Source organism: Prionailurus bengalensis, chromosome E2, assembly GCF_016509475.1.
Source record: "Prionailurus bengalensis isolate Pbe53 chromosome E2, Fcat_Pben_1.1_paternal_pri, whole genome shotgun sequence".
Lineage (NCBI taxonomy): Eukaryota > Metazoa > Chordata > Mammalia > Carnivora > Felidae > Prionailurus > Prionailurus bengalensis.
Window position 1 is genome coordinate 6,990,229 of NC_057352.1, and position 26,299 is coordinate 7,016,527.

At 43.7% G+C, this 26,299-nt stretch overlaps 1 protein-coding gene across 2 annotated transcripts in view; it reads left to right on the plus strand.

Annotated features, from left to right (window-relative positions):
• The first annotated feature begins 599 nt into the window (after positions 1-599).
• LOC122494776 (zinc finger protein 649-like) overlaps positions 600-26,299 on the plus strand; it is a 38,945-nt gene continuing 13,245 nt past the window's right edge. The window contains exons 1-6 of one of the 2 annotated variants that reach the window (XM_043600217.1): positions 600-896; positions 2,159-2,342; positions 7,293-7,419; positions 7,721-7,813; positions 9,735-11,346; positions 23,861-23,867. In XM_043600217.1, the coding sequence (XP_043456152.1) occupies positions 2,328-2,342; positions 7,293-7,419; positions 7,721-7,813; positions 9,735-11,346; positions 23,861-23,867 (1,854 nt within the window). In that variant the 5' untranslated portion in view covers positions 600-896; positions 2,159-2,327. Of the gene's footprint in view, positions 897-2,158; positions 2,343-7,292; positions 7,420-7,720; positions 7,814-9,734; positions 11,347-19,758; positions 19,898-23,233; positions 23,402-23,860; positions 23,868-26,299 lie in introns of those variants that run through there. The other variant, XM_043600215.1, reaches the window with a different exon arrangement.

The following is a 26,299-nucleotide window of genomic DNA, read 5'->3' on the forward strand; positions in this document are numbered from 1 at the left end:
TTGGACAACAATCTGGAATTATCTACCCAATTAAACTTTTACATTCTCTTTGACTCAAGTCCAATTACAATAACTTCACTAAAAATTAATGTGAAAACATTTGAATTGAGGTAAAGCCTGTTAATTAATTTCTACCAACAATTTCTAGTCTTCTATTCCTAGCATTTCGCCACCCCTCTACCTTGGCCAATACCGTTACCTCTCCCTCACTACTAGCTCTACCTACCCTGTCACCTTTCACCGGGAGATGTCACCGAAGGGCCACCAGCAATCCTGTCAGGAAGAGATCTTTTCCTTAAACTAAATTAGTTTACTCTGTGCCCACAGTGAGGCATGCTGCCTTTGTCATACTACTTTGGCTTCTCCAAGCCCTATATTGTTCTTCATAAGCACTTCCTGAGATTGTCCCCCCTGCTTTGCACTCCCTAAAGGACGACTCCCTTTCCAGCACGGATATGTGCACCTTTGTCAAAATGGCCGCGCCTGCTGTCAAGTTTTGCTGCTTGCCAAGTTTTGCTGCCTTTGGCTTGGTGCGCCTCCGGGTTCCAAGCAGACGGGAGCAAGAGCATCGCCCTTTGCGTCGCTCACAATTGACGTAACGTGGAGTAGTACTGTTATCTAGGGCCGAAAAAGATGTTGTACGGCATCTTCCAATATGGCGGCTCCCGCATAAATCGGCCAACAGGGCGCCGCCATGCTATCTCGTAGTGTCTTTGTCTAAAAGACCAAAAGCTGAACGGAATCTTCATCGGTGGAAGGACGCCCCCGGTGCGGTGGTTGGCAACCCGCAGACTCGGATACCAAAGACGTTAAACTTGACCTGGGAGGTGCAATAGTAGCGCTTGTGAGTCTAAAGCCGAAGTGATGGACCGTGGCCCTTTCTACCAACCCAACTGGTGCGCGAAGGCTCTATTAAGGGGTCTCAGTTTCGCGTTCTGGGAGCGGAATCAGATTGAGCTTGGTTTGTGGAGATTTGGGGTTTATGGTAGGGAGGTTTTGGGTTGTCCGTGAGGGAAGCAAGCCGTTGTGGGCGGTAGATGCATTCCATGATTGAGGAAGCGGGATTGTCGGAAATGTTGCAGGTCTGGGCTGGTGAGGGATTGGAGTGGCCTGGAGAAAGGTGTTAGGACTTGGGGTATTGCTTTTGTGGGGTAGGTCAGTGACTTGGGCTGCGGTCTTGGAGGTAAATCAGTGACTGGCGTTTCCTAGACGTTGGGTCAGTGTTTGGAATGCGCTTAGGGTTAATGTTTGGGGTGTCTTTCAGGTTAAGTCACTGATTAGAGGCAAATGATGGGGAGGTCAGTGTTTGGGGTGTTCATGAAAGAAGTCAGGAATGGGAGTGCCTTTGGAGGTGGTCAATGAATGGAGTGGCTTGTGGTCAGTGCTTGGCCAGCTTTGTTGTCTTTGAGCGTTTCCAGTGGTTATTTAATTTTTTATTTTCTGGTAGATATAAAAGCAGCTATTAAAAAAAATGTTTTTCTCTTTTCTTTCTTTACTGAACCCTTATTACTAATGTAACTACGAATTGATTCTTGTAGGTTTTCCAGGTAAGCAGTCAGAGTACCTGCAGGTAAGTTTAATTCAGAGAAAAGAATATGGACTTTGGATTTGGGCAGACCTAGGTTTTTATCCATATTCTGTCACTTTACTATGTAAACTTGAGCAAGTTTCTCAACCTCTCTGAGATTCTTTTCTCATTTGTTAAAAAAAGCAAAAAAACAGAACAGTACTAACTACTCATACAGTTAAGGATCACACAGTGGATACCCAAGACAGGTCAGCAAGCAGTATTCCAGTATTTATACCCGTTTCTCTGGAATTTTAGGCTTTTAAAATTTTCCCATTGGACATTTTTCTCCCCTACTTCTTTGCAATGGTCTTTCTCTAGGTGTAGATTTAGTTTTGAGTACAGTTTCGGTAAAATTACATAATTTAATGGTGACACTTTATTGTTAGTGTTTATTACATAATAATTATTGAGCCATCAGGTAATACATATTACTTGTTTTCTTTAGACGATTATATTTACCTAAAGAAAACAATTTTTTGATATACCTGTATTTGTGTATATCTAAAATACATATACACATACAAATGAGGACTCAAACAACTCAGAAAAATCTGTTATACTCACAGTTACAATTTCTATAATTCCCAGGTCCTGGCTTCCTGGGATAAAATAGTTCTTATGAAGGAAGGAAGTGAAGATACAAAGATCAACGCTGCATCCTTGACCAGAGACCTTGAACTAGAGCTTCAGAAAACAGCCCAGAATCAACAACAGAGCAGATATTAGACTTTCTGACGGTGTCTAAGGGCCCCAGAAAATGTCCAAGTCCCCAGTGAGTTGTATATTTATATATATTTTTTCCATTAGTATTTGCAGTGGGTTTGGGGAGATTTAATAATACACCTATTAAAAGAATACGTTTATTCAGTATTTATGCTGACTACTCTATACCAGATAAGGCATGAAGAGATAAATGTCAGAATGTGGGGAAAAATAGACAAAGAATCAACCTCACAGCCAGGTAGCAATGAGGATATGTAAATCATATGTTATACACATTGTTCTAAGTTAGAATATAGATTATAGTCCACAAAGTTCTAAATCATAAAATTGAGCTACAAACTTGTCTTTAGTATTTCCTGTTCCAGTTATTTATTGCTGCATAACAAGCCACCCTGAAACCTGGTGATATGCATTTAATTTTATCATCCTCATGGAGTCAGTGGGTCAGGAATTCAGTGGGTCAGACGGGGCCCCTTGGTGGTGCCTTACCTGTTCATGAGTTCCCAAGACCACCCTCAGAATCAGTGATTTGTTAGAATTCAGAGTGCTCAGAAACATTGTTATATTCACGATTATAGCTTATTACAGCAAAAGGATACAGATTAAAATCAGCCACAGAGAAAGTCTGTAAGGTCAGATCCAGGAGACACCAGGCAAAAAGTTCTCTCCGTGGAGTCACGTGGACAGTGTTGAATTTTCCCGGCAGTGATTTGTAACAACACATATTGAGTATTGCTAATCAGGGAAGCTCACTCACACCTTAGTTTCCAGGGTTTGGAGTTTTTAAGGAGAGAGAGAGAGAGAGTGTGTGGTGCAAGAGCAGAGGGGGAGGGGTCAAGGGAGAGGGAGAGAGAATCTCAACATGGACATGGGGCTTGATCTCACGACCCTGAGATCATGACCTGAGCCTAAATCAAGAGTCAGACACCTAACCAACTGAGACACCGAGGCGCCACTGCAGGGTGTTTATTTGATTCGGGCACGTAAGCAACACTCACTACATCAATGGCTGACTTTAGTCTCCAGGCCTTTCAGAAGTCAAGCTGCTACGGTGTGGCCCAAGCCCCCCAGCGTGAATCACATTGATAGCATAGATCATGTGGTGTAGCTCAGAGTTCTCAGGTAAAGATATTTCCAGGGCTCAGAGGTTACTTCCTATGAACAGGTAAGGACCAAACCTTTCTTTGGCATGTGCAGGGTGTGGACAACCCAGACTGCTGTGTTACTCCTTTATTGCAGTTTGTCTCCACACCATGGTTCTGGAACCTCAGCTGGGAAGACTCAAAGATTGGGAACTGGAATCATCTGAAGGCTTCTTCATTCCCGTATCTGTTTTCCAGGACGACATGACTCAAAAGCTAGGCTGGGCTGGGGCTATTGGAGTATTTATGCACGGCCTCCCAGGGTGGCTCGGGCTTCTCAGAGAATGATGCTAGATGATGACAGAACCAGACTGAAACTACATGGCCTTTTCTGCATCATCCCTTCAGCTGCATCCTCTCTGTTACAAGCAACACCTTAAGACAAACTAGATTCCAGGAGAGGGGAACAGGTTCTGCCTCTTGACAGGGGAGTAGCAAGGTCATGTTGCAGAAGGCTTTGGAATGGGATATTATTGTAGTCATCCTTGGGAAATATAATCTACTGCATGGCTGTCAATAAAAAATTGTTGGTGAGGGGCAACCAGGTGGGTCAGTCAGTCAAGCATCCGACTCTTGATTTTGGCTCATGTCATGATCTTTAGGTCCATGAGATCAAGACCTGAGGCGGGCTCTGTGCTGATGGCAAGGAGCCTGCTTGGGATTCTCTCTCTCTCTCTCTCTCTCTCTCTCTCTCTCTCTCTCCCTCCCTCCCTCCCCTTCCCTTTCTCTTTTCCTATGCCTCTCCCCTGCTCGTCTTTGTGTACTCTCTCTCAAAATAAACTTAAAAAAAAAATCATTGGCGATTTGCCTTACCTTAAGGAGAAGGCTCCTCTAGAAGAGTAGATAGTTTCTGTCACATAAGTAGAAGACATTTCTTTGGTGGGTATTTAGGTTAGATTGCTTAGTGCTCAGTGCCTTCTACATATAGCAAACCACTTAAAAAAGTGGTGAGTTTCCTTTGATTATTTCTTAGCCATCCACAGATAAGCCAGTGGTGTTACACCAGAGCCAAACTCAGTGATCAGAGTGCTTTAGGGGTTCAAAACAGTGTAGCTCACGTCCACAGCTTCCTGGTGGTCTGACTGTATTCAGGGATAACACCTAGATTATCAACAAGAATGGATGGATTCTAAGACCATCATTTGGTCTTCCACAAACAGCTCTCAAAATTAAATTTTTTCTTTAAATCAGTGATTCTCAATTTGAGATGATTTTGTCTTCCCAGGGGACATTTGACAATGTATGGGACTTTTTTTTAAGTTTATTTATTTGCTTTGAGAGAGTTGGAGACATCACAAGCAGGGGAGGGGCAGAGAGGGAGAGAGAGAATCCCAAGCAGGCTCCGCACTGCCAGCTGCAGAGTCCAATGTGGGGCTTCAACCCACAAACTGTGAGATCATGACTGGAGCCAAAATCAAGAGTCTGACACTTAACTGAGCCACCCAGGCACCCCTCTGGGACATTTTTGATTGTCATGACTGTTAATGGGATCTAGTAGATAGAGGCCAGGGATGCTGGTAAACATCCTATGGCACACAGTACAGGGCTCTATCACAAGAAGTTATCCAGCCCAAAATGTCAGTAGGGTTGAGGCTGAGAAACCCCAGCCTATTAGTGAAGTCTTAGAATATTTCCTTTGTAATCTTTTCACACCCCAAAATGCAGATGTCAACTGTCAGTTCATAGTTCATTTCTTCTATTATAAAATTTTTCCAATTATATTAGTAAACCTTAAAATAGTCTCAATGTCTAAAGTTTCAAATAGTACAGAAGTTTCTAGAAATAAACTTGTAAGTCCCTCATTGATCCTTTTTCACCACCCTCAAAACAAATAATCTAAAAAGTTATATGTATTGTTTTGAATTTCCCTGTCAGCAATTACATATATAACTATGAATTTTTATATATTTGAGTTGGGGGTCCTTGACCCACCCTCCGTCTTGATGATTCTCCAGAAGAACTCAAAAGGACTCAAAAAAGCTGTTATACTCACAGTTATGGATTATTACAGTGGAAAAAATACAGACTAAAATCAGCAAAGGCAGGGGCACCTGCTTGGCTCAATTGGTTAAATATCTGACTCTTAATTTTTTTTTTTTCTAATTAAGCATCTGAGTCTTGATCTCAAGGTCATGAGTTCAAGTCCCATACTGAGCTCCACTCTGGTTGTGGAGCCCATTTAAAAAAATTTTTTAAGTAAAATCAGCAAAGGCAAAAGATACAGAGTAGCATCCAGGAAAGACTAGGCATCAGCCTCCAGCTATCCTAACCCAGTGGAGTAGCTCGAATAGCACTTAATTCTCCCCATGACGATGTGTAGCAACAGGTGGAAAGTGCTGCCATCCAGGGGGGCTCACCTGCAGCTTGGTGTCCAGGGTTGTATTGAATGTCAGTCAACATAGGCATTTAGCATATGTGACTGACCTCAGCTACTTAGTCTCCAGGCTCCCCAAATTCTAACTGATAGAGCGTAGCCCAAGCCTCAGGAATGTGGAAACACCTGTATTGGGCTGGATATTCCAGGGGTTCAGAGGTTATCACCCAGGAGCAAGTCAATGGCTGGTCTTCCTGAAGACAGGCCTTTCTTTGGAGCATGCGGGGTTTGGGCAACCCAAGCCTGCGGAGTCAACCCTTTTCTGCACAGACCCTAATAACCCATTGTCATAATTGAGATTATAGTTCATGTACTTTTCTGTAACTTATTAAGTGTACTTAAGCCAGTACCTTGGAAACCCATCCCTATCAACATTTCAGTAACAAAAAATAATAAGTGAACATTTTTTTTTTAAGTACTTACAGTGTGCTCTACCTGCTTTAAATTCAGTCATTTAATTTCACAACTCAGGATGTATTTGCGGGTTTTAAATGCTCATGGCTTTTCATTGTGCTGTCATTCATGTTACTTCTTTCTTGTATTTTTTAATGTTTATTTTTGAGAGAGAGCACACGCATGCTCATGAGTGGGGGAGGGGCAGAGAGGGGGAAGGACAGAGGATCCAAAGCAGGCTCCGCTGTGACAGCAGAGAGCCCTATATGGGGCTCAAACCCTTGAACCATGGGGTCACGACCTGAGCCTAAGTCACACACTCAACCGACTGAGCCACCCAGGTGCCCCTCATGTTACTTCTTTCTTGAATTCCATGCACCTCTCTCCTTACCCCTCTGAAGTTCAACCTTTATAATTTTTCTGCTCCCCGTTGGTGCCCGCATGGTATGTATTTCTTTCTTGTCTTCTATATATGTATTGTAGACTTGTGCACCTCCATTCCTCTTTCTGCAAGCCAGTATGCTCCTTCAGGGTGGAAGCAAGTCTTCCGTACAAAGGAGTATCCAATGCAGTGTCTGACATAGAGGTGCGTTCACATAGGTTGTAGTTGGTTCCAAGATTAAAGGATTTGAGGATGCTCTACTCTATGTCTCTTATGAAAGAGTGAACATGTACATCAGTGAATGATTGGAAGCACCAAGATAGGATATTTGAAAAATTTTCATGTTTATTTTTGAGAGAGAGAGACACAGCGTGAGCAGGGGAGGAACAGAGAGAGAGGGAGACACAGAATCCGAAGCAGGCTCCAAGCTCTGAGCTGTCAGCACAGAGCCCAATGTGGGGCTCGAACCTACGAACCATGAGATCATGACCTGAGCCGAAGTCAGATGCTTAACTGACTGAGCCATCCAGGTGCCCCAAAGATAGGAAATTTTAAATAAAAAATTAGTTTTTCCTAAAAAGTATGATGCAAAACTAGTTATGTAGAAGACAAATGACTTACCACCTGAAAAATTATTATGTGATACTTATTTTTGTAGTATTAACCAATGATGATCCCTTTAGAATGAATAGGAACGTTCTATTGCAGGGCTTACTGTCATTCAAGGATGTGGCTGTGGTTTTCACATGGGAGGAGTGGCAGCTACTGGACCCCATTCAGAAGCACCTGTATCAAGATGTGATGTTGGAAAATTACAGCAACCTGGTATCAGTGGGTAAGCAGAGCCTTCCGAGGGGAATGCAGGCAATCAGTTGCCTTTCTTTTCTCAGCAATGAAATGTGTGGAGCCTTACAAGTACCTTACTTTTTTGAACTTGAGTTTCATACCTCATAGATTTTAGTACATTCTGGCCTTTAACAAACAGAGTGCTTTTCTCTCACTCCCAAAATAAAAGGCCTTTACTTGGCTAAGAGGCAAATTGTTCGGGCCCTTAAAAACAACCTTCCCCGTTTTTCAGAGGCCTTGTAAGCCCAAGTATGTGGGTCCATGGATCCGCTATAATTTTCCTTGAGTAGGGTGTCAAGTTACCAAAGCAGATGCATTCTACCAGTTGGAACAAGGACCACCATGGATAACAGAGGAAGAAATCCAGAGTCAGATTCATCCAGGTGAGTGAGAAACCATCCCCGGGGCATAAATGGAAGTAAATTTCTATTTGGTCAGAAACGGGGAGGTACCTATTGTTGTTCAGAGAAATCTTGAAGTTTTTAAGCTCTGAGTATGACTTAGAACAGGGGATGTAAGCTCCCACATAACATTAATACTGACTCCACAAAAAAAAAAAAGTGTTTTTTTTGTTATCTCATTCTTTTTTTTTTAATTTTTAATTTTTTTAAAGATAATTTATTGTCAAGTTGGCTAACATACAGTGTATACAGTGTGCTCTTGGTTTTGGGGGTAGATTCCCGTGATTCATTTCTTACATACAACACCCAGTGCTCATCCCAACAAGTGCTCTCCTCAATGCCCATCACCCATTTTCTTTCCCCTTTCCCCCGCACCCCCGCCGTCAGCCCTCAGTTTGTTCTCTGTATTTAAGAGTCTCTTATGGTTTGCCTCCCTCCCTCTCCGTTTATAACTTTTTTTTTAATGTTTGTTTATTTTTAATGTTTGTTTATTTTTGAGAGAGAGACAGACTGTGAGTGGGGGAGGGGCAGAGAGAGTGGGAGGCACAGAATCTGAAGGAGGCTCCAGGCTCTGAGCTCTGAGCTGTTAGCACAGAGCCTGACACAGGGCTTGAACTCATGAACCGTGAGATCATGACTTGAGTCAAAGTCCGATGCTTAACCAACTGAGCCACCCAGGTGCCCCTAATGTTTGTTTATTTTTGAGAGAGAGAGAGAGAGAGAGAGAGAGTGACAGAGTGTGAGCAAGGGAGGGGCAGAGAGAGAGAGAGGGAGACACAGAAACCGAAGCAGGCGCCAGGCTCTGAGCTGTCAGCACAGAGCCTGATGTGGGGTTCAAACCCACGAATCATCAGATCATGACCTGAGCCAAAGTCCGGCACTCAACCAACTAAGCCACCCAGATGCCCCTTGATTCCACTTTTTAATCTCTCCATATTAGGATTCTTTTGTTTGGTTTTTATTTCTTTTTAATGTTTATTTATTTATTTTGAGACAGTGAGATAGAGAAGGGGAGGGACAGAGAGAGGGGGAGAGAGAGAATCCCAAGCAGGCTTCACACCATGAATGCAGAGCCTGACATGTGGCTCAATCTCACAAACCATGAGATCATGACCTGAGCCAAAACCAAGAGTTGGATGCTTAACTTACTGAACCACCCAGGCTCCCCTTTTTCTTGGTTTTTAAAAGAATACATTTCCGGGAGCACCTGACTGGCTCATTCAGTAGAGTGTGAGACTCTTTTTTTTTTTTTAATGTTTATTTTATTTTTGAGACAGATAGAGACAGAGCATGAGCGGGGGAGGGGCAGAGAGCGAGGGAGACACAGAATCCGAAGCAGGCTCCAGGCTCTGATCTGTCAGCACAGAGCCCGACACAGGGCTCAACCCACGAACCGCGAGATCATGACCTGAGCCGAAGTCAAACGCTTAACCAACTGAGCCACCCGTGTGCCCTGAGTGTGCGACTCTTGATCACAGGGTCATGAGTTCAAGCCCTGTGTTGGGCATGGAGCCTACTTCAAAAAGAAAAATTAAAAATAAAAGAAAATAAAAGAATACATCTCCTTCTCTTTTGGATTTGGATCAGATCCCCCTCTAGTGCATCTTGGAACTTGCTGACCTAATTAATCTTTCTCCCTGGCATACTCAGTTTACCTGCCTTCTCCTCATCTTTGTTTCCCTAACCCACAGTTATAGCTTTCTTTCCTTATATACTCAGCATTCGTAAATTGTCCCTCTTCTCATTTTCTAGTTTATTCCCTTTTTTTTCTTCCTTCCACTTAGAAATGTCTCAGACTTTCACTGTGTACCCAGTCTCATTTCCTCTTCTCTGCTTGGCCTTTGCTATGAAATTCCACTCCTTCTGTTACATGATCATTGTGGTTCTTTGGTCTCCTTTCTAGATGACACCTGGCAAGTGGATAGTCATACAGACTGGCACCAAGAAAACCAAGGCAACCTTGAAACTATGGAGAGTCACCACATAAATAACCCATTTAGAAAAATATTGTCTCTAAGCTTAAATTCTGATGTCCCTTTAGCACAAAGATCCCATACATTTGACGTACTTGGGAAACACTTGAAACCTAACGTAGAGCACATTATTCAGAATAAAAGCTACGCAAGAAACGAAGTGGAATTTAATGGGTACGACAAAGTAGTTCTTTATACCCAGCATGGGAAAATTCATAATGGAGAAAAATATGATGAATTTAATGAACATTTGAAGGCTTTCGGCCATAAGTCACAGCTTATTGAACATTGGAAGACTCGAGCAGGAGAGAAACAGTTTAACTGCAGTGAGTGTGGGAGAGACTTTTCCCAGAAGGCAGACCTCCTTAAGCATCAGAGAACCCACACAGGAGAGAAACCCTATGGTTGCAGTAGATGTGAGAAAGCCTTCAGCCGGAAGTCCCATCTCATTTTACATCAGAGAACCCACACAGGAGAGAAACCTTATGAATGCAATAAATGTGGGAAAGCTTTTACTGATAAGTCATGCCTTAACAAACACCAGAGAACGCACACAGGAGAGAAACGGTTTGAGTGTCGCATATGTCAGAAAAGCTTCGGCGGTAAGTCACAACTCACCTCACATCAAAGAACGCATACAGGACAGAAGCCCTACAGGTGCGGTGAGTGCGAGAAGAGCTTCAGCAACAAGTCACAGCTCATTATTCATCAGAGATCTCACACGGGAGAGAAACCTTACGGTTGCGACAAATGTGGGAAAAATTTCCCCCTTAAGTTTAGCCTCATTTTACATCAAAAAACTCACACAGGGGAAAAACCTTACGGATGCAGTGACTGTGGAAAAGCCTTCATCCAGAGATCTGAGCTCATTAGACATCAGAGAACTCACACAGGAGAGAAACCTTATCATTGCAGTGAATGTGGGAAAGGCTTCAGTGTAAAGTCACTCCTCAATACTCACTGGAGAACTCATACGGGAGAGAAACCCTATGGGTGCAGTGAATGTGGAAAGACGTTCTCCATCAAGTTTAGTCTCATCCTACACCAAAGAACACATACGGGTGAGAAACCTTATGAATGCAGTCAGTGTCAGAAAGCTTTCACCCAAAAGTCACACCTCACTATTCATCAGCGGTCTCACACCGGAGAGAAACCTTACGAGTGTAGCGAATGCCACAGAGCCTTCAGCCGGAAGTCCTATCTCCTCATTCACCAGAGAATTCACTCAGGAGAGAAACCGTATGAATGCATCCAGTGTGGGAAGACTTTCTCTCACAAGTTTAGCCTTATTATTCATCAGAGAATCCATACAGGAGAGAAACCCTATGGATGCAGTGAATGTGGGAAAACTTTTCCTATTAAGTTCAGCCTCGTTTTGCATCAAAAAACACACACGGGAGAGAAACCCCACGAATGCAGCGAATGTCAGAAATCTTTTGCCCAGAAGTCACATCTTATTATCCATCAAAGAACTCACACAGGGGAGAAGCCTTATGGATGCAGTGAGTGTTGGAAAACTTTCTCCCACAAATTCAGCCTCCTGTTACATCAGAAAACTCATAGGGGAGAGAAATCATGAAATATCCAAAACTTGTCTTTGAGAGTGAATGGCTCATAACACCAGAGCTTACATAGGAGCAAAACAAAGGCTACCAATGTGGACACACTTTTTTTTTTTCCCCAAGCTCGCACGTCATCGCTTATAAGAGGATGGTACTGGGTAGAATGCCAGACAGCAGGAAATCCCTTCCCCAGTACATTTCAGGTGAATGTAGCCCAGAGGGAACAAATAGGAGGGAAGATTTGTGTGTGTGTGTGTGTGTGTGTGTGTGTGTGTGTGTATAGATTGTGAAGACATTGTTGGCATGAAATCCTGCTACGCTGATAATCAGAGAACTGACACTGAGGAAAAAAAATCTATACTTTAATGAATCTGAGGAATCATCTTTCATGGGTGTTGTTTTATGAGGGATGTCATATTCTGTAATTGTGACACAATAGACAATTATGGGAAATATTAAGTATGTAAATATACCTGTCAGAAAATAAAGCAAAAATTATATAACTATATGAGAATATGGGTTTTACATCTATTTTTACTATTGAAATGATTGTTCATAATTGGGAATTGCTTGTATTATCATACCAATTGGGACTCCCTAGGACACATATTTAAATGTACACAAAACTTGCCAAAAGAATATTTGCATTGCATTTTTACATCATTACATCTGTTGTAATTGAACTACACGGTTCATTATTTTAGTAATAAAAAAGTTATTAATAAAAATAAATTTATATTATAAAATTAATAAAATCTGTTTTATGAATAAAAATTAATAAAATACTGAATATCTCCTCCTCTGCCATGCCTCTATTTACTGGTATTTGTAAATGGGCCTGGAAGATTTGTAGCCTTTCTTGAGTAAAACATTTTTTCAACAATTCCAAGATAGAATTTTTTCCCCCACATAATTAAAAATGAAGTTAAAATGGAGCATACAGTTGATGGTTTGACATCTTTAAAAAAAAATTTTTAATGTTTATTTATTTTTGAGAGAGAGACAGAGCATGAGTGGTGGAGGGGCAGAAAGAGAGAGAGACACAGAATTCAAAGCAGGTTCCAAGTTGTCAGCACAGAGCCCGACACAGGGCTCAACCTCACGAACTGTGAGATCACGACCTGAACCAAAGTCGGACACTTAACCAACTGAGCCACCCAGTTGCCCCAACATATTTAAATTTTTTTAACGTTTTTGTTTATTTTTGAGAGAGAGAGAGAAGCAGAGTGTGAGTGGGGGAGGGGCAGAGAGAGAGAGACACACACACAGAATCAAAAGAGGCTCCAGGCTCTGAACTGTCGGCACAGAGCCCAATGCAGGACTCGAACTCATGAACTGCAAGATCATGACCTGAGCTCAAGTGGGACGCTTAACTGACTAAGCCACCCATCCGCCCTTATGGTTTGACATATTTAAATAGAGAGCTTAGTACATAAAATAATGGTGCATCACACAACCAAAGGTATTTTAGATCGGATGCAATACAATGGAAGTATCTTTAAGAAAGAATTTTGTATCTTCCAAACTGATCAGATATTTAGGGTTGGAAAATGCCAAGTATTCACACATTGTATACCCCTGTGAATTCTAAACAGTTTGCGAGATAGTCCCTGATATTAAAAGACAGAAATAAATACTAGCTTTGGTCCTGGTATTGCTTGATTGGACAATGTAACTTGTTCCCATAATAAATAAAATAGGCTTCTATTTTCCCTATACTACACAAGCTATGCTTCCCTTTGAAAGAGCGTAAGTGAAACTTTAGAGGTGTTATTAATCCTTCCGTAGAATGTAGCTGGAAAGTCTCACAAATTATTTTCTTTTTAAAAAAATGTTTATTTTCTTTTTTCTTTTTTTTCAACGTTTATTTATTTTTGGGACAGAGAGAGACAGAGCATGAACAGGGGAGGGGCAGAGAGAGAGGGAGATACAGAATCAGAAACAGGCTCCAGGCTCTGAGCCATCAGCCCAGAGCCTGACGCGGGGCTCCAACTCACGGACCGCGAGATCGTGACCTGGCTGAAGTCGGACGCTCAACCGACTGCGCCCCCCAGGCGCCCCCAAAAAATGTTTATTTTCAAGGAGAGAGAGCAGGGGAGGGGCAGAGAGCGAGGGAGAGAGCCAAGCAGGCTCCACACTGTCAGCACGGAGCCTGGAGCCCAATCAATTTCATTGACCATGAGATCATGACCCGAACCAAAATCGAGAGTCAGAGTGGAGCCATCCAGGCACCCCCTCATGGGAATTAAACTCTAAGACAAAATGAGCTTAATTTTACTAAAGTAGGTTTCCTTTCCAAGCACATTGTTTTACATTAAAATGGGGGAAGTACCACTACAGCAGGTACCCAGTTTGAGGTGACTGAATGGACTCCCACAGCTCCATGACTTACACTTACAGAAGACTCCAGTAAAGACAAATGCTACCACATAGCCTGAGAAAAAATAAAACAGGTAAACCTCAAGGTGCTCTGCAACATGCGGGCACAGATTCCAGGGACCTTTTTCAGTCACAGCACACTGTCTCTAAATCATAAGCCACTAACATACATGTGAAGTGTCTCAGTTTCGGGGAAATCAAGGTACAAGTTTACTCAGGGGTCTTTTATACTCACTGGTCACACAACCAGAAGCAGCCTTTGTAAAGGGGGTAGATCCTCTTCCTCTGTTTTCAATAAGCGATGTAGACTAGGTGGCAATGCCCACCCTGAGCAGTACAGTACAGCATGAGACAAAAGTCAGAAAGGCTCATGTTTGGGGCGCCTGGGTGGCTCAGTCGGTTAAGCGTCCGACTTTGGCTCAGGTCATGATCTCATGGTTTGCGGGTTCAAGCCCCACATCGGGCTCTGTGCTGACAGCTCAGAGCCTGGAGCCTGCTTCGGATTCTGTGTCTCCCTCTCTCTCTGCCCCTCCCCTGCTCTCACTCTCTCTCTCTCAAAAATAAATAAACATTAAAAAAATTAAAAAAAAAAAAAAAAAAAAAAAGAAAGGCTCACGTTAATCCCAGGGACGCTGACAGACTTTCTATCCCAAACCCAGGCACCGCTAGTCTTGCACATGGGGAAAGTTTGCAAATCTTGAGGGTGTGAAGGGTCATAATGGCATGTCAACTACAATGTGACATTATGGTTAGCAAAATAAATACTACTGTTCTACTGTGTGCATTCCCAAAGGATTTGTTCTGGAATGACTGGAAGCTCTCCATTGTCTTGAGTGTAAAGCCTGGGAAGTTGAGGAGAACACTATTCTCTTGAAGACAAAGATTCTTACCTGTGAGCCCACAAGCATTTCAGTGAATCAAGAGTCTTCACCATCTTGACCCTCCAGAGCTCCCACCCCAAACCACTTTCCAACAGGAAAGTCAGCAGGATAAGTGCTTCCCAACTTTGCCTGGCCATGTTCAAAATATTAAAAGGGGAAGAATCTACTCACTACCAAGGTGGAAAATATGTGGTTCATTGCTCATCCTTGCTCGCTCTGTCAGTCAAACTGTATTTGCAGGGAAGGAACTGCTATCAGATACCAACCAAAGTACAGCAAAGACTACTCTCACTTCTCTCTCAAATTTTAATTCCAAACCTAGACTTTCATCAAAACATTTACAGCATCTACAGGATCCTGTGAGATTGAAGGTTAAATAAACTACCTCTTTCTTGACAAACCCATTGGCAATGTCATTTGACTCAATTCTTTCACTATGACGTGAGACTAGGAGCTAGTGATCTAATTGCGGGCCCCATGGCTTCTCTCTCAACTAGCCATGGTTTGCCTGGGGTGCAAGGGAAGTGTAACAGTGACAGAAGACTACTTTGAGCTACAGAATCTTTATCTTTTTCACCTTGTGCTGACTGTCAGCATTGTGGGGGCTGGTGCAAAAACATGTCAAGCCCATATTAAAAAAGAATAAAGCTTTGCATTTATTCTCACAACATGGTACGGGCCCCTCCGAGTTTACTTCCCCATCCTATCATAACAGGTAACGGCCCTAAAATTGGCAGTGGGTTTTCAGAACTGGCATGTTGAAGAAATATCTGTACAGGACTTATCTGGCGATGGTCTCCTTGTGGACCCTTGTTACCATGTGGATTCAGGTCCTGTTGGTATTTTTACATCAAGACTTGCCCTCTACTGAGCATCAGATTATATAAACCCAAGGATCACTGGTTTATCTCAAAATTCCTCAATCAGAAAAATAATCTTGATGAATGGAAGGCATATATTGTTGCTGGATAGTGGGAATTAAGAATTTTATTTGTGGGGCGCCTGGGTGGCTCAGTTGGTTAGGTGACGAACTTCGGCTCAGGTCATGATCTCACAGATCGTAAGTTCGAGCCCTGCGTCGGGCTCTGTGCTGATGGCTCAGAGCCTGGAGCCTACTTCAGATTCTGTGTCTCCTCCTCTCTCTACCCCTCCCCTGCTCATGCTCTCTATCTCTCTGTCTCTCAATAATAAATAAATGTTAAAAAAAATTTTTTTAAAGAATTTTATTTTTTATGTGACTGAAGTTTTTTCTTTTTTTTTTTTTTAATGAAAGATAAAAGCAAGGAACACATGGTCCCAGAAAGCTGTAAAAAACAGAAGGCAGAAGGCAGAGGTATACACTTGACATTACTGACTAGCCCTACATTCCTTAAGCTGGATATCCAGGTTGGCTCACCTGTGTGACTGAGGCTACCCCCAGTGTACATGGGTTTTAGAAGACGTTGCAAAATGCTCTTAAAATCACTGACTTGTCTTGTAATCCAGCAATTTAGCCATGAGGTCCCTGGTTTTGTCAGTGTTAAGTACACGTTTCCAACACCTATCAGACCCTCTGATTTAAATGCTATAGTTTCTAGGGCCTACAGTCCTATGCACAATTGCATCTCCATTCTTTCTGTCATTTTCATTTTTCATACCCCCATTATTTCAGTCCTTGTAGAGGGCTGTGAAAGTCATTAGGGCTGGCCGTTCACAAGTCTTTCTCCTTTGGGACACACACAGAACAACTGTGCTTCTCCACGTATTTGAAGTTACATATCACCATGAGGTAGGCTTGGTTGACGAATCAGCAGAAGCCTTAGCCAGTTTGTACTCTTCTATCTTCTGGTTCCATCTCTCCTAGGAACCAGTAATATTCCAGGGAGGAGTCCTATCCAGGGGTCCCGAGTGAGGACAATGATGATGTGGAGCAGAAGTCCCAGGTGACCCACAGGCACATGCAATACGAGTGAGAAGTTGATCTTTGTTGTTTTAAGCCACAGATATTTTGGGGTTGGTTTTATTATAACATAATGCAACACGCTCACTCAGTCTGGAAATCCTATTAAGAAATTCATTGGGGCGCCTGGGTGGCTCAATTGGTGAAGCGTCTGACTCTTGATTTCACTTCACGGCAGGATCTCATGGTTCGTGAATTTGAGTCCCACTTCGGGCTCTGCACGGACAGTGTGGAGCCTGCTTGGGATTCTCTCTCTCCCTCTCTCAAAATAAATAAATAAACATTAAAATAAATAAATAAATTCATTTGTAGCTCTCTATGGACTTAAAAAAAAAGTCCAATCTCCTTGACATGCTATGCAAGGACCTTGTATTATTATCTATTGTGTAACCAAAAAGCATCCCGATCGGGTTTCTATAATCCTAACAGGCCAGTCCTAAAATTCTCACAGGAGACAAACTGCCAAAAAATATTTCAAGCAATTCTAACAGAGAAATACGATGGGGGTTTTGCTCTACTTGATAACAAACAAGATTTACTCTAAATGAATAGTAATTAATATATTGCAGTATCAAGTACAGGGATAGAGACAGATTACAAATTGTAAAAGACAGCTCAGAAATTGATCTATACACATGGAAATTGGATATGGATATCTGAGATGGCATTACAAGTCAGTGCAAAAAGGGGTATGATTCAGAGTTAGTTAAAATCAAGGTTAAGGGTACTGTCCTCAATTCAGCTACCAGCTATAAGTTCAGGGGTTCCCAGGGCCACTCTCACCTTTTGACCAATTGGCTACAAATTTAGGAGTTCCCATATCCACCCTTAGATAAGAAAGACTTACAGGGGTGCCTGGGTGGTTCAGTCGGTGAAGCGGTTAAGCGACCAACTGTTGACTTTGGCTCAGGTCATGATCTCAAGATTCATGAGTTTGAGTCTCCGGTAGGGCTCCATGCTGATAGTGCAGAATTTGCTTGGGATTCCCTCTCTCTCAAAAATAAATAAACTTGAAAAAAAGAGAGACTTACAGAACACCAAAAGTCCTATTCTTATTCTAGTTTTATAATAGCATAAAGGTACAAATAAGAACAACCCAAAAGAGACACATAGAGAAAAGTCTGTAAGGTTGTAAACCTAAATCTTCCATCACCCTTCCAGATGCATCACCCACCGGGCACTGAGAAATGACATACTGAAAAGAGTATTGCCAACCAGGGAATTTCCCCTGAGCTTCCTATCCAGAGGTCTAATTTGGGTTTTATTACACAGACATGATCGATTTGGGGTCAAACTCAATCTCTAGTCTCTACTACCTCCTGGAGGTCAGAATGATATCGTATGGCTCAAGGCCTCAATCTTCTAATCACATGGTTGGCTTTTCTGGCTGGCCAGCTCCTGAGGTGAGTCATCTCCTCAGCAGAAACTACCTTGTGGTTTGGGGGCCCTTCATGTATAAAAAGACACCCCTATCACTCAGGAAATTCTAAGGGTTTAGAGATTACCTCTTAGGAACCTGGGACAAAGGCTAGCCAAACCCCTTATGGTGGTTATTTTTAAAACAGTCCAATGATAATTAGTTATCCTATGGAAAAAGTAAATTAAGGTGTCTACTTGACACCCTACACAAATCAATGCTTCATGTATTAAGACTGAAAAACAACAAACTGATTTGACACAGGGCCAGACAGTATTTTAGAATTTTCAGGCCACATACAACCTCCATATATTTAACCCTTGAAAAATTTAGAAACCAGGGGCGCCCTCCCTCTCTCTCTGCCCTTGCCCCACTCACGCTCTCTCTCTCTCTCTCAAAAATAATAAACATTAAAAAATTTTTAATTACAAAAAATAATTTAAAAACCAATCTTAAGGGCAAAGCCAAACAGGCTGGGGGCTGGATTTTGCCCATAAGGTGCTGACCTGTGGAACCCTAAAAGTTTTAGAAGAAAATAAAAGAGACTATCTTTATGATCTTAATGAGGGGAAGGATTTCTTTTAAAAGACAGGTAGAAACTACAACAGGAAAGATTGTTAAATTTCAGCTACATTAAAATTAGATATTCCATCTAAAATACATCAAAAACAGTAAGAACAAGCTGCGCACTGAGATCATCTTTTTGTAATGCTTAACCGAAAAAGGATGAAAACTTAAGATTATATAAAGAACTCTCACGAATCAGTAAGAAAATGACAAGAGTAAAAACCAATAGGCAAATATTCACGGAGGAGACAACTCTCAATAGCCAATGAACACAAGATACTTTTTAAAAAAATTTTAATCTCTACACCCAACATGGGGCTCAAACTTCCCAACCCGGGATCAAAAGTCGCATGGTCCTCAGCCAGCCGGCCAGGCGCCCCAAAGAAACTACATTTTAAATTGGAAGCAGCCCAATTTGTGCATGAGCCAATTCTCAGATTTCTTTGATCTTTTCAAAAAAAATTCACAGCAGCTCCTATTGGAATGGGTAGTTTTAACAGCTTTCGGAGATTTTCACAAAGTCACGGTTGACCCATGTATATTGTCTGAAAAGTTTGCAGCACTTGATATGTCTCTGTCAGGGCTCAAAGCCGCTGCACGTGGGGCAGCCTGGCCTACAGCGCAGAGAAGTAAGGCGGGCGCAGAGAACGCGGACCCGCGCACCAAAGCGGCAAAACGGCACGCAGACGCTCCAGAATCCTCGGAGGTTCCAGTAACGTTAGCTGCAAGCAGCGGGCTTTAAGACCTGATGACACTGCCATCAAGAATGCTGGTGCGTGATTTCTTCAAAAACCATTCGCACCGCATTGCTGAAGCTACGATAGCGTCACAGCTGCTTTTACATCCCGTTATTTCATAGCCCATACTTCCAGATTTCAACAATTGGTGTTTTCCAAACAGGCCCGGAACAAAAGGCGACCTTGGCTGGGAATTTAGATCGCGACGCTCCAGCACACCTTCCAAGCCTAACCTCCATGGCTGGGATGCCCACTTAGATCCCAGCCGAGCGGACCCTTCCTTCCCCCGCGCCCCCTTCCCGGCTCCACAGACCCCTGACATTCCGCCAACATGGCCGCGCTCACAGCCCGCTCGTTTCCGACCATTTCTCGGGCGGGCGCAGCGTTGTTTGCGAGCTTCCCCATGGGAGGGACACACGTAGGCGCCAGTAATCTGACCGGAACCCCCCAGGTGAGCGGCGGAAAGACCGCGGGGGCGAAAGACCGCCTTGCAGCGCGCGTGCGCCCAGGGTGCCGCCGGAAGTGGGGACGCTCGCGCGCCCCCGCCCCGGCCGCCGTAGCCGGTGCCCCCAGAGCTGGGTGTGCGGCCGGGAACGGGCGAGTTCGCAGAGGTGAGGCGTGGCCGCCGGAGGTCGCAGTGGACTCGGGGGGAACCCAGATCAGCGTGCGAGTCTCGGCGGAAGAGCTTAAGGAGGGGAGAGGATCCACGGAGGTCCGTGGCTCTGAGGTTGCGATGCCTTTGCCGCCAGGCCCGGGGGACTGCGGTGGTCGGGCATTCAGGCTCTGTGGAGATCGTGAGGTCAGAGTTTGGGGTCTGTGCGGGTCACTGTGCCAGGGGCGTTCCGGGATTGAGAACTGGAGGGGAGTGGGTATCTGTCGATGAAAGCGCTGTTCAGTTTCCTCTCCACCGACTGGTTTGCAAGGCTCCTCAGGCCCCCACAGATAAGAATTTTAGGGAGATCAAGGATTAAGCAAATCTAAACTGCTAAGCCTTCTGTTAAAAATGACTTTACTGTAACTAAACTTCCGTTTTCACTGGAAGTTTATTTGGATATTTGCTTTCAGATTCTGACACCAGTAAAACAACATTTGTAACCTCCCAAATTCTATTTCCCAAACATAATTTTTAATCAAAAATGTATTTCAAGTCTTTTCTCTTTTCTTTTCTTTCCCTTTCGTTTAGAGAGAGTGCGCAAGCTGGGGAGAGGGGCAGAGGGAGAGAGAGAATCTTAAGTAGACTCCACGCTCAGCACAGAGCCCTATTCGGGGCTCCATCACACAACCCTGGGATCATGACCTGAGCCGAGTCGATCATTAACCGTCTGAGCCACCGAGGTGTCCCTCTGCTTAATTTTCACAATTCAGATAAACTCTGGAAATACTGGGATAATTTGCTCTTTTTAGTTAACTTCATATTCTAAACATTTCCATGAAACAAATTCTTTTTTTTTTTTTTTTTAATTTTTTTTTCAACGTTTATTTATTTTTGGGACAGAGAGAGACAGAGCATGAACGGGGGAGGGGCAGAGAGAGAGGCAGACACAGAATCGGAAACAGGCTCCAGGCTCTGAGCCATCAGCCCAGAGCCCGACGCGGGGCTCGAACTCATGGACCGTGAGATCGTGACCTGGCTGAAGTCGGACGCTTAACCGACTGCGCCACCCAGGCGCCCCTCCATGAAACAAATTCTTATGAAAAAATTGTTTTAGTGGCTACACTAATAAACAGGTAAAAGAAGGGGTGATGTTGTGACTAGAATATGATTAAATACTTGCATCTATTTGGATTGCTTTTGAATATTTAAAATATTTAGTTATTCTCTTGATTTTGGCTCAGGCCATGGTCTCACCATTGGTGAGAATGAGCCCTGCGTCCGGCTCTGCCCTGGGTGTGGAGCCTGCTTGGGATTCTCTCTCTTCTTTTCTCTCTCCCTCCCCCTCCCCCTCTCCCTCTCCCTTGCTCGCAAGCTTGCTCTCGAGCGCTCTCTCTCTCTGTCTCTCTCGTTCGCTTGCTCCCAAAATAAACTAAATATATATATATATACACATATACGTATATACATATGTGTACGTATATGTATGTATGTATGTGTGTGTATATATGTATATATATGTATATATGTATGTATATGTATATATGTATATATATATATGTATATATATATAGTTTTCATCCCTGTTCCTGGCAAGAGCTCCTAAAATCCTTGGGATTTTCCAAGTGTGAGAGTGGTTAAGGTGTCTTTTGTTATATTAATGAGGCCACTTTTGCTAAGCATCTGTGGGTGGGGGCTGGTTGCCAGGGGAACCAACTTTGTGATTGGAGGGTTGAAACTCTTAGGCCACCCCCTAACCTCTGGGGAGGGACCGGAGCTGTAGGTGGAATCGGTCACCACTGGCCAATGAGTTAATCATGCCTATGTAATAAAACCTCCATAAAACCTCCATAAAACCCCAAATGGCCACGGTTCAGGGAGCTGCTGGCCTGGAGAACGTGTGGAGCTGGGAGAGTGGAGAACCAGGAGGAGGGCAAGGAAGGTCCACACCCTTTCCCCATGCCATCTGCGTCTCTTCTGACTGTTCCCGAGTGACAGCCTCTTATAATAAGCTGGTAACCTAGTAAGTAAAAGGTTTGACTTCTGTGAGCCACTTTCTCAATTTAATTGCACCCGAGGAGGAGGTCATGGGAACCTGATTTATAGCCAGTTGGTCAGAAAGATAAGTCACAACTGGATTTGGGACTGACTTGAAGCAGTGGAGGGGGGTGGAGGTGCAGTCTTTCTTTCCTTCCTATAATAACTGCTATCTTGTTTTATATCACACGTCTTCATGCTTTTACTAGATGTGTATGTATCTACAAACAATACATAATCTTTTGTGCGAGTTTTAGAAACATGAGAATGGTAGTATATTGTATGTATTAAGAAAATTACAGGTAGGGTGGCCGGTTAGCTCAGCTGGTTAGAACGTGGTGCTAATAAAAAAAATTACAGGGGCGCCTGGGTGGCGCAGTCGGTTAAGCGTCCGACTTCAGCCAGGTCACGATCTCGCGGTCCGGGAGTTCGAGCCCCACGTCAGGCTCTGGGCTGATGGCTCGGAGCCTGGAGCCAGTTTCCGATTCTGTGTCTCCCTCTCTCTCTGCCCCTCCCCCGTTCATGCTCTGTCTCTCTCTGTCCCAAAAATAAATAAACGTTGAAAAAAAAAATTTAAAAAAAAATTACAGGTAGTGTTTTGTTTTGTTCTTCATGCTGTGGAAGTAATGAATTCCTAACCGACTAAGGGCTCAAGTTTGAAATAGGTTTTGTATTTTTATGGAATGTTTTTCTCAGCATCAATTTTGGTGACTGTAAGACTTTTCTAACCTGCTAATATATTGTAGCAGACACAGTTGGTTACTTGCTGTTGCAGAAAAGTTAACACAGCTCTTTTTAGAAAGGCCTTCTTACAAGGTTGCTTACAGGTCCCTTGCCTGGCATCTGGGAACTTAGTTTTGGGGAGGGTTCCCATCACTCCCTATTGAATGGCTCACTGTGCTTAAACCGTTCTTTCAAGCAGTATGGTTTATTCTCAACACCTGCTCTCCTCTGGGAATCTGGGATTTTGGCATGTGCTAGGCAGTGGGTGCCTACATGAACAGCCCCCAGTAAGAGCCGTGAGCACCATGTCTCTAGTAAGCTAACACATTGTGTGTTATCACAGCTTGTTGCTGGGGGAGGTAAAGGCTTCCTGTGTGACTTCACAGAGACAGGACTCTTGAGAGCTTGCACCTGATTTCCTCCAGATTTTGCCATTGGGACTTTTTCTCTTTGCTGATTTTGCTTTGTATGCTTTTGTGGTAATAATTTGCTGAGGTCTGTCAGTCCTAGTTAATCACTGACCCTGGAGGGTGGTCTTGGGTATTTCCAGCACATCTGCCCAACATCCATTCACTTCCTTCCCTTTTTCTAACAGATTCTCCAGGTGTTCCTTGGCTTGTGGCAGCTTGTCTCTACTCTGCCTCCATGTTCACGTGGTCTCATCTTCCCTGGTTGTAGGGTCCATCTGGATACTCCTGGATTCTCTTAAGATCCTTAATTACATCGGCAAAGACTCTTTTTCCACATGAAGTCTCATTCACAGGTTCATGGGGTTAATACATGGATACAGCTTTTTGGGGGGGGGACCATTTAACCAAGTACAAATGGGGATGTGGATTTTAAGGGATTATATGTCCAGAGTCTAACCTTCTGTATGTCCTTTTTCCCACTTTCCCTTTCTCATTCATGCTGCTGCTGCTTTTTTATTTATTTTGAGAGACAGCATCCCAGGCAGGGTCTGCAGTGTCATTGCACAGCCTGATGCCAGACTTGATCTCACAAACTGTGAGGTCATGACCTGAGCCATGATGAAGAGTCAGACACTTAAATGACTAAGCCATCTAGGCACCCCTCATTCAGGCCACTTCTGCTTCACAGAAGAAAGGCATGCCTCCCCCACATTCAGATGTTATGTTTTATTTGCCTGGGTTAGAAAGCCTTTGGGGGCACCAAGTAAAGAGAAAGTTACAGATACTGACTTTGACTTAAGGTGGGTGCACAGCAGCAGTGTCAGTGTCTGGGCCCAGAGCGAATGGATCATCCAAAATGAACTTGCCCTTCACCCCACAGGTCCTGGATTCTCAGGAATAGGAGAGATCCAGTAAAGGACAAGTAGGGGTTCTTGGAGTTGCATACGGCCATTCATGGGACATCCTTGTCCTAAGACCAAGATTTCTGAACAGAAAATTAGGGCAGATCCAGAAGAACTAACATCCCTGTTACTGGGCATTTTCTGAAACAGCAGAAAATGATGAAGGCCCAAGTGACTTTTGGTTTGTTGTATTCAAAAGTTGAGTCTTTCATGGATTTGGGGAGGCCTGAAAAAATCAGTTCGACTAAATAAAAAGTGTAAATGGGGAAAAATGGGCTCTGGGGAGAAATAGATGTCCCTTCAAAATTAGGGCAGAGTGGGATCAGGAACATGTTGTTCCTAGAGTTCGTGCATGACTAGTGCTGGACTGTGGTGTATGGATCTGCAGGATCCTGCTGGTACAACCATCAGTGTGTACCTACTTACTATCTCTGACAGTCATTGCAGCCAGAAAATCACGGTAAGTTACATCAGATGCCTTGACTCAGGACAAAGCATATCAGTTCCTCAGGAGAGGTCACCGTTTCATGGCACGTAAGCGTTAGGAACTCTCTTTGATGGTTTCTTTCCAGAGGTGACCTGGTAGGCTGTGTGATCTCAGCAGCCTTCTTCTAATCAGTGTACGAGCATGTCTGTTACTTGCCTGATTATTCTGAGTCCCCTTTGGGAGTAGATCAAGTAGAATTCAGTAGACACTGGTTTTTGAGGAGACCACAGCCCGATGACTTCCATACGCAGCCTTACTTCCATCTGGATTTGTCCTTGAGTAGAACTGGAAGTGCCCAGTAAAATGGAAGGTTTGCACACCTTTCAGAGGCCCTCTGTGAACAGGTCGCTGGACTGGTGTTTGAGTACAGATTTGGCCAGAGGGAGTTACAAGTTCTTATCTGGTGCTGGCTCGGGTTGTTGAGATCTACACAGGGTTGCCTTAGAACTTCAGCTCATCTCAGAAAACACAGAGCCTTCTGTGTTCAAAATCGAGTTGTCACCTTCCACCTTTGTACTGCCTTTAATTACACAAATGACTCATTGTGGCATAATAAAAAATATATATGTATTTGCTCTTTGTCTCTGGTTCCTGGCTGAGCTCCTATATCCCATTATTTCTCCTAAGTGGCAGGAGTGTCTTTTGTTTTCATGACAAGCCCCTTTGAGCATATCTAAGTTTATGCTAATGAGGTGACTCAAGGTAAGCCCCTAGATAGCTTCAGGATGAGGGCCGGTCCCCCAAAAGACCAAGCTTTGATTAGAGGGCTGGAACTTTCAGCTCCACCTGGAACTCGGGACAGGAGAAGAGCTGCAGCTGGAGTTCTGTCACCAGTAACCAGTGATTTAATCAGTCGTGCCTGTGTAACGGAACCTCCATAGAAACTTGGGGCGCCTGGGTGGCGCAGTCGGTTAAGCGTCCGACTTCAGCCAGGTCACGATCTCGCGGTCCGTGAGTTCGAGCCCTGCGTCGGGCTCTGGGCTGATGGCTCAGAGCCTGGAGCCTGTTTCAGATTCTGTGTCTCCCTCTCTCTCTGCCCCTCCCCGGTTCATGCTCTGTCTCTCTCTGTCCCAAAAATAAATAAACGTTGAAAAAAAAAAAAAAAGAAACTTGACAGGGTTCAGAGAGCTTCCACGTGGGCAGATCCATCCACCTGCTAGGAGGACAGTGCACCCCAACTCCTTGGGGACAGAGGCTCCTCCACGCAGGACCTCTTTGGACCTCACCTGAGTACCTCTTCATAGTATGATTTATAATAAACTAACTTTTTAATGTTTGTTTATTTTTGAGAGAGGGGTAGAGAGATAGAGACAGGGAGACAGGAAACAGGCTCTGCACTGAGAGTAAAGAGCCCGATTCAGGGCTGGAACTCACAAACCGTGAGATCGTGACCTGAGCCGAAGTAGAATACTTAACCAACTGAGCCACCCAGGTGCCCCCATAATAAACTGTAATTTTAAGTCCAATATTTTCCTGAGTGAGTTCTAGCAAAATCACACCTGAGAGGGGAAGGTTGTGGGAACCCCTAAATTTATAGCCACGTTGCATAGAAGTGCAGCTAACATGGGGACCTGGTACTTGTGACCGGTCTCTGAAGTGAAGGCAGTCTTGTAGAAGCGAGTGAGCCCTTAAGCCGGTTAAGGTCTGATGCTGACTCTGAATAGTGTCAGATAGGATTGAATTATAGGACGCCCAGTGTCTGAGAATCAGAGACTTGGAAAATTAGTATTGGAAGAGACCATGTATTTGGTGTCAGGAAGAACCACAGAGTCAGATACATTTTCTTTTTTCTTTTTTTTTAATTTTTTTTTTCTTTTTTTCAACGTTTTTAATTTTATTTTTGGGACAGAGAGAGACAGAGC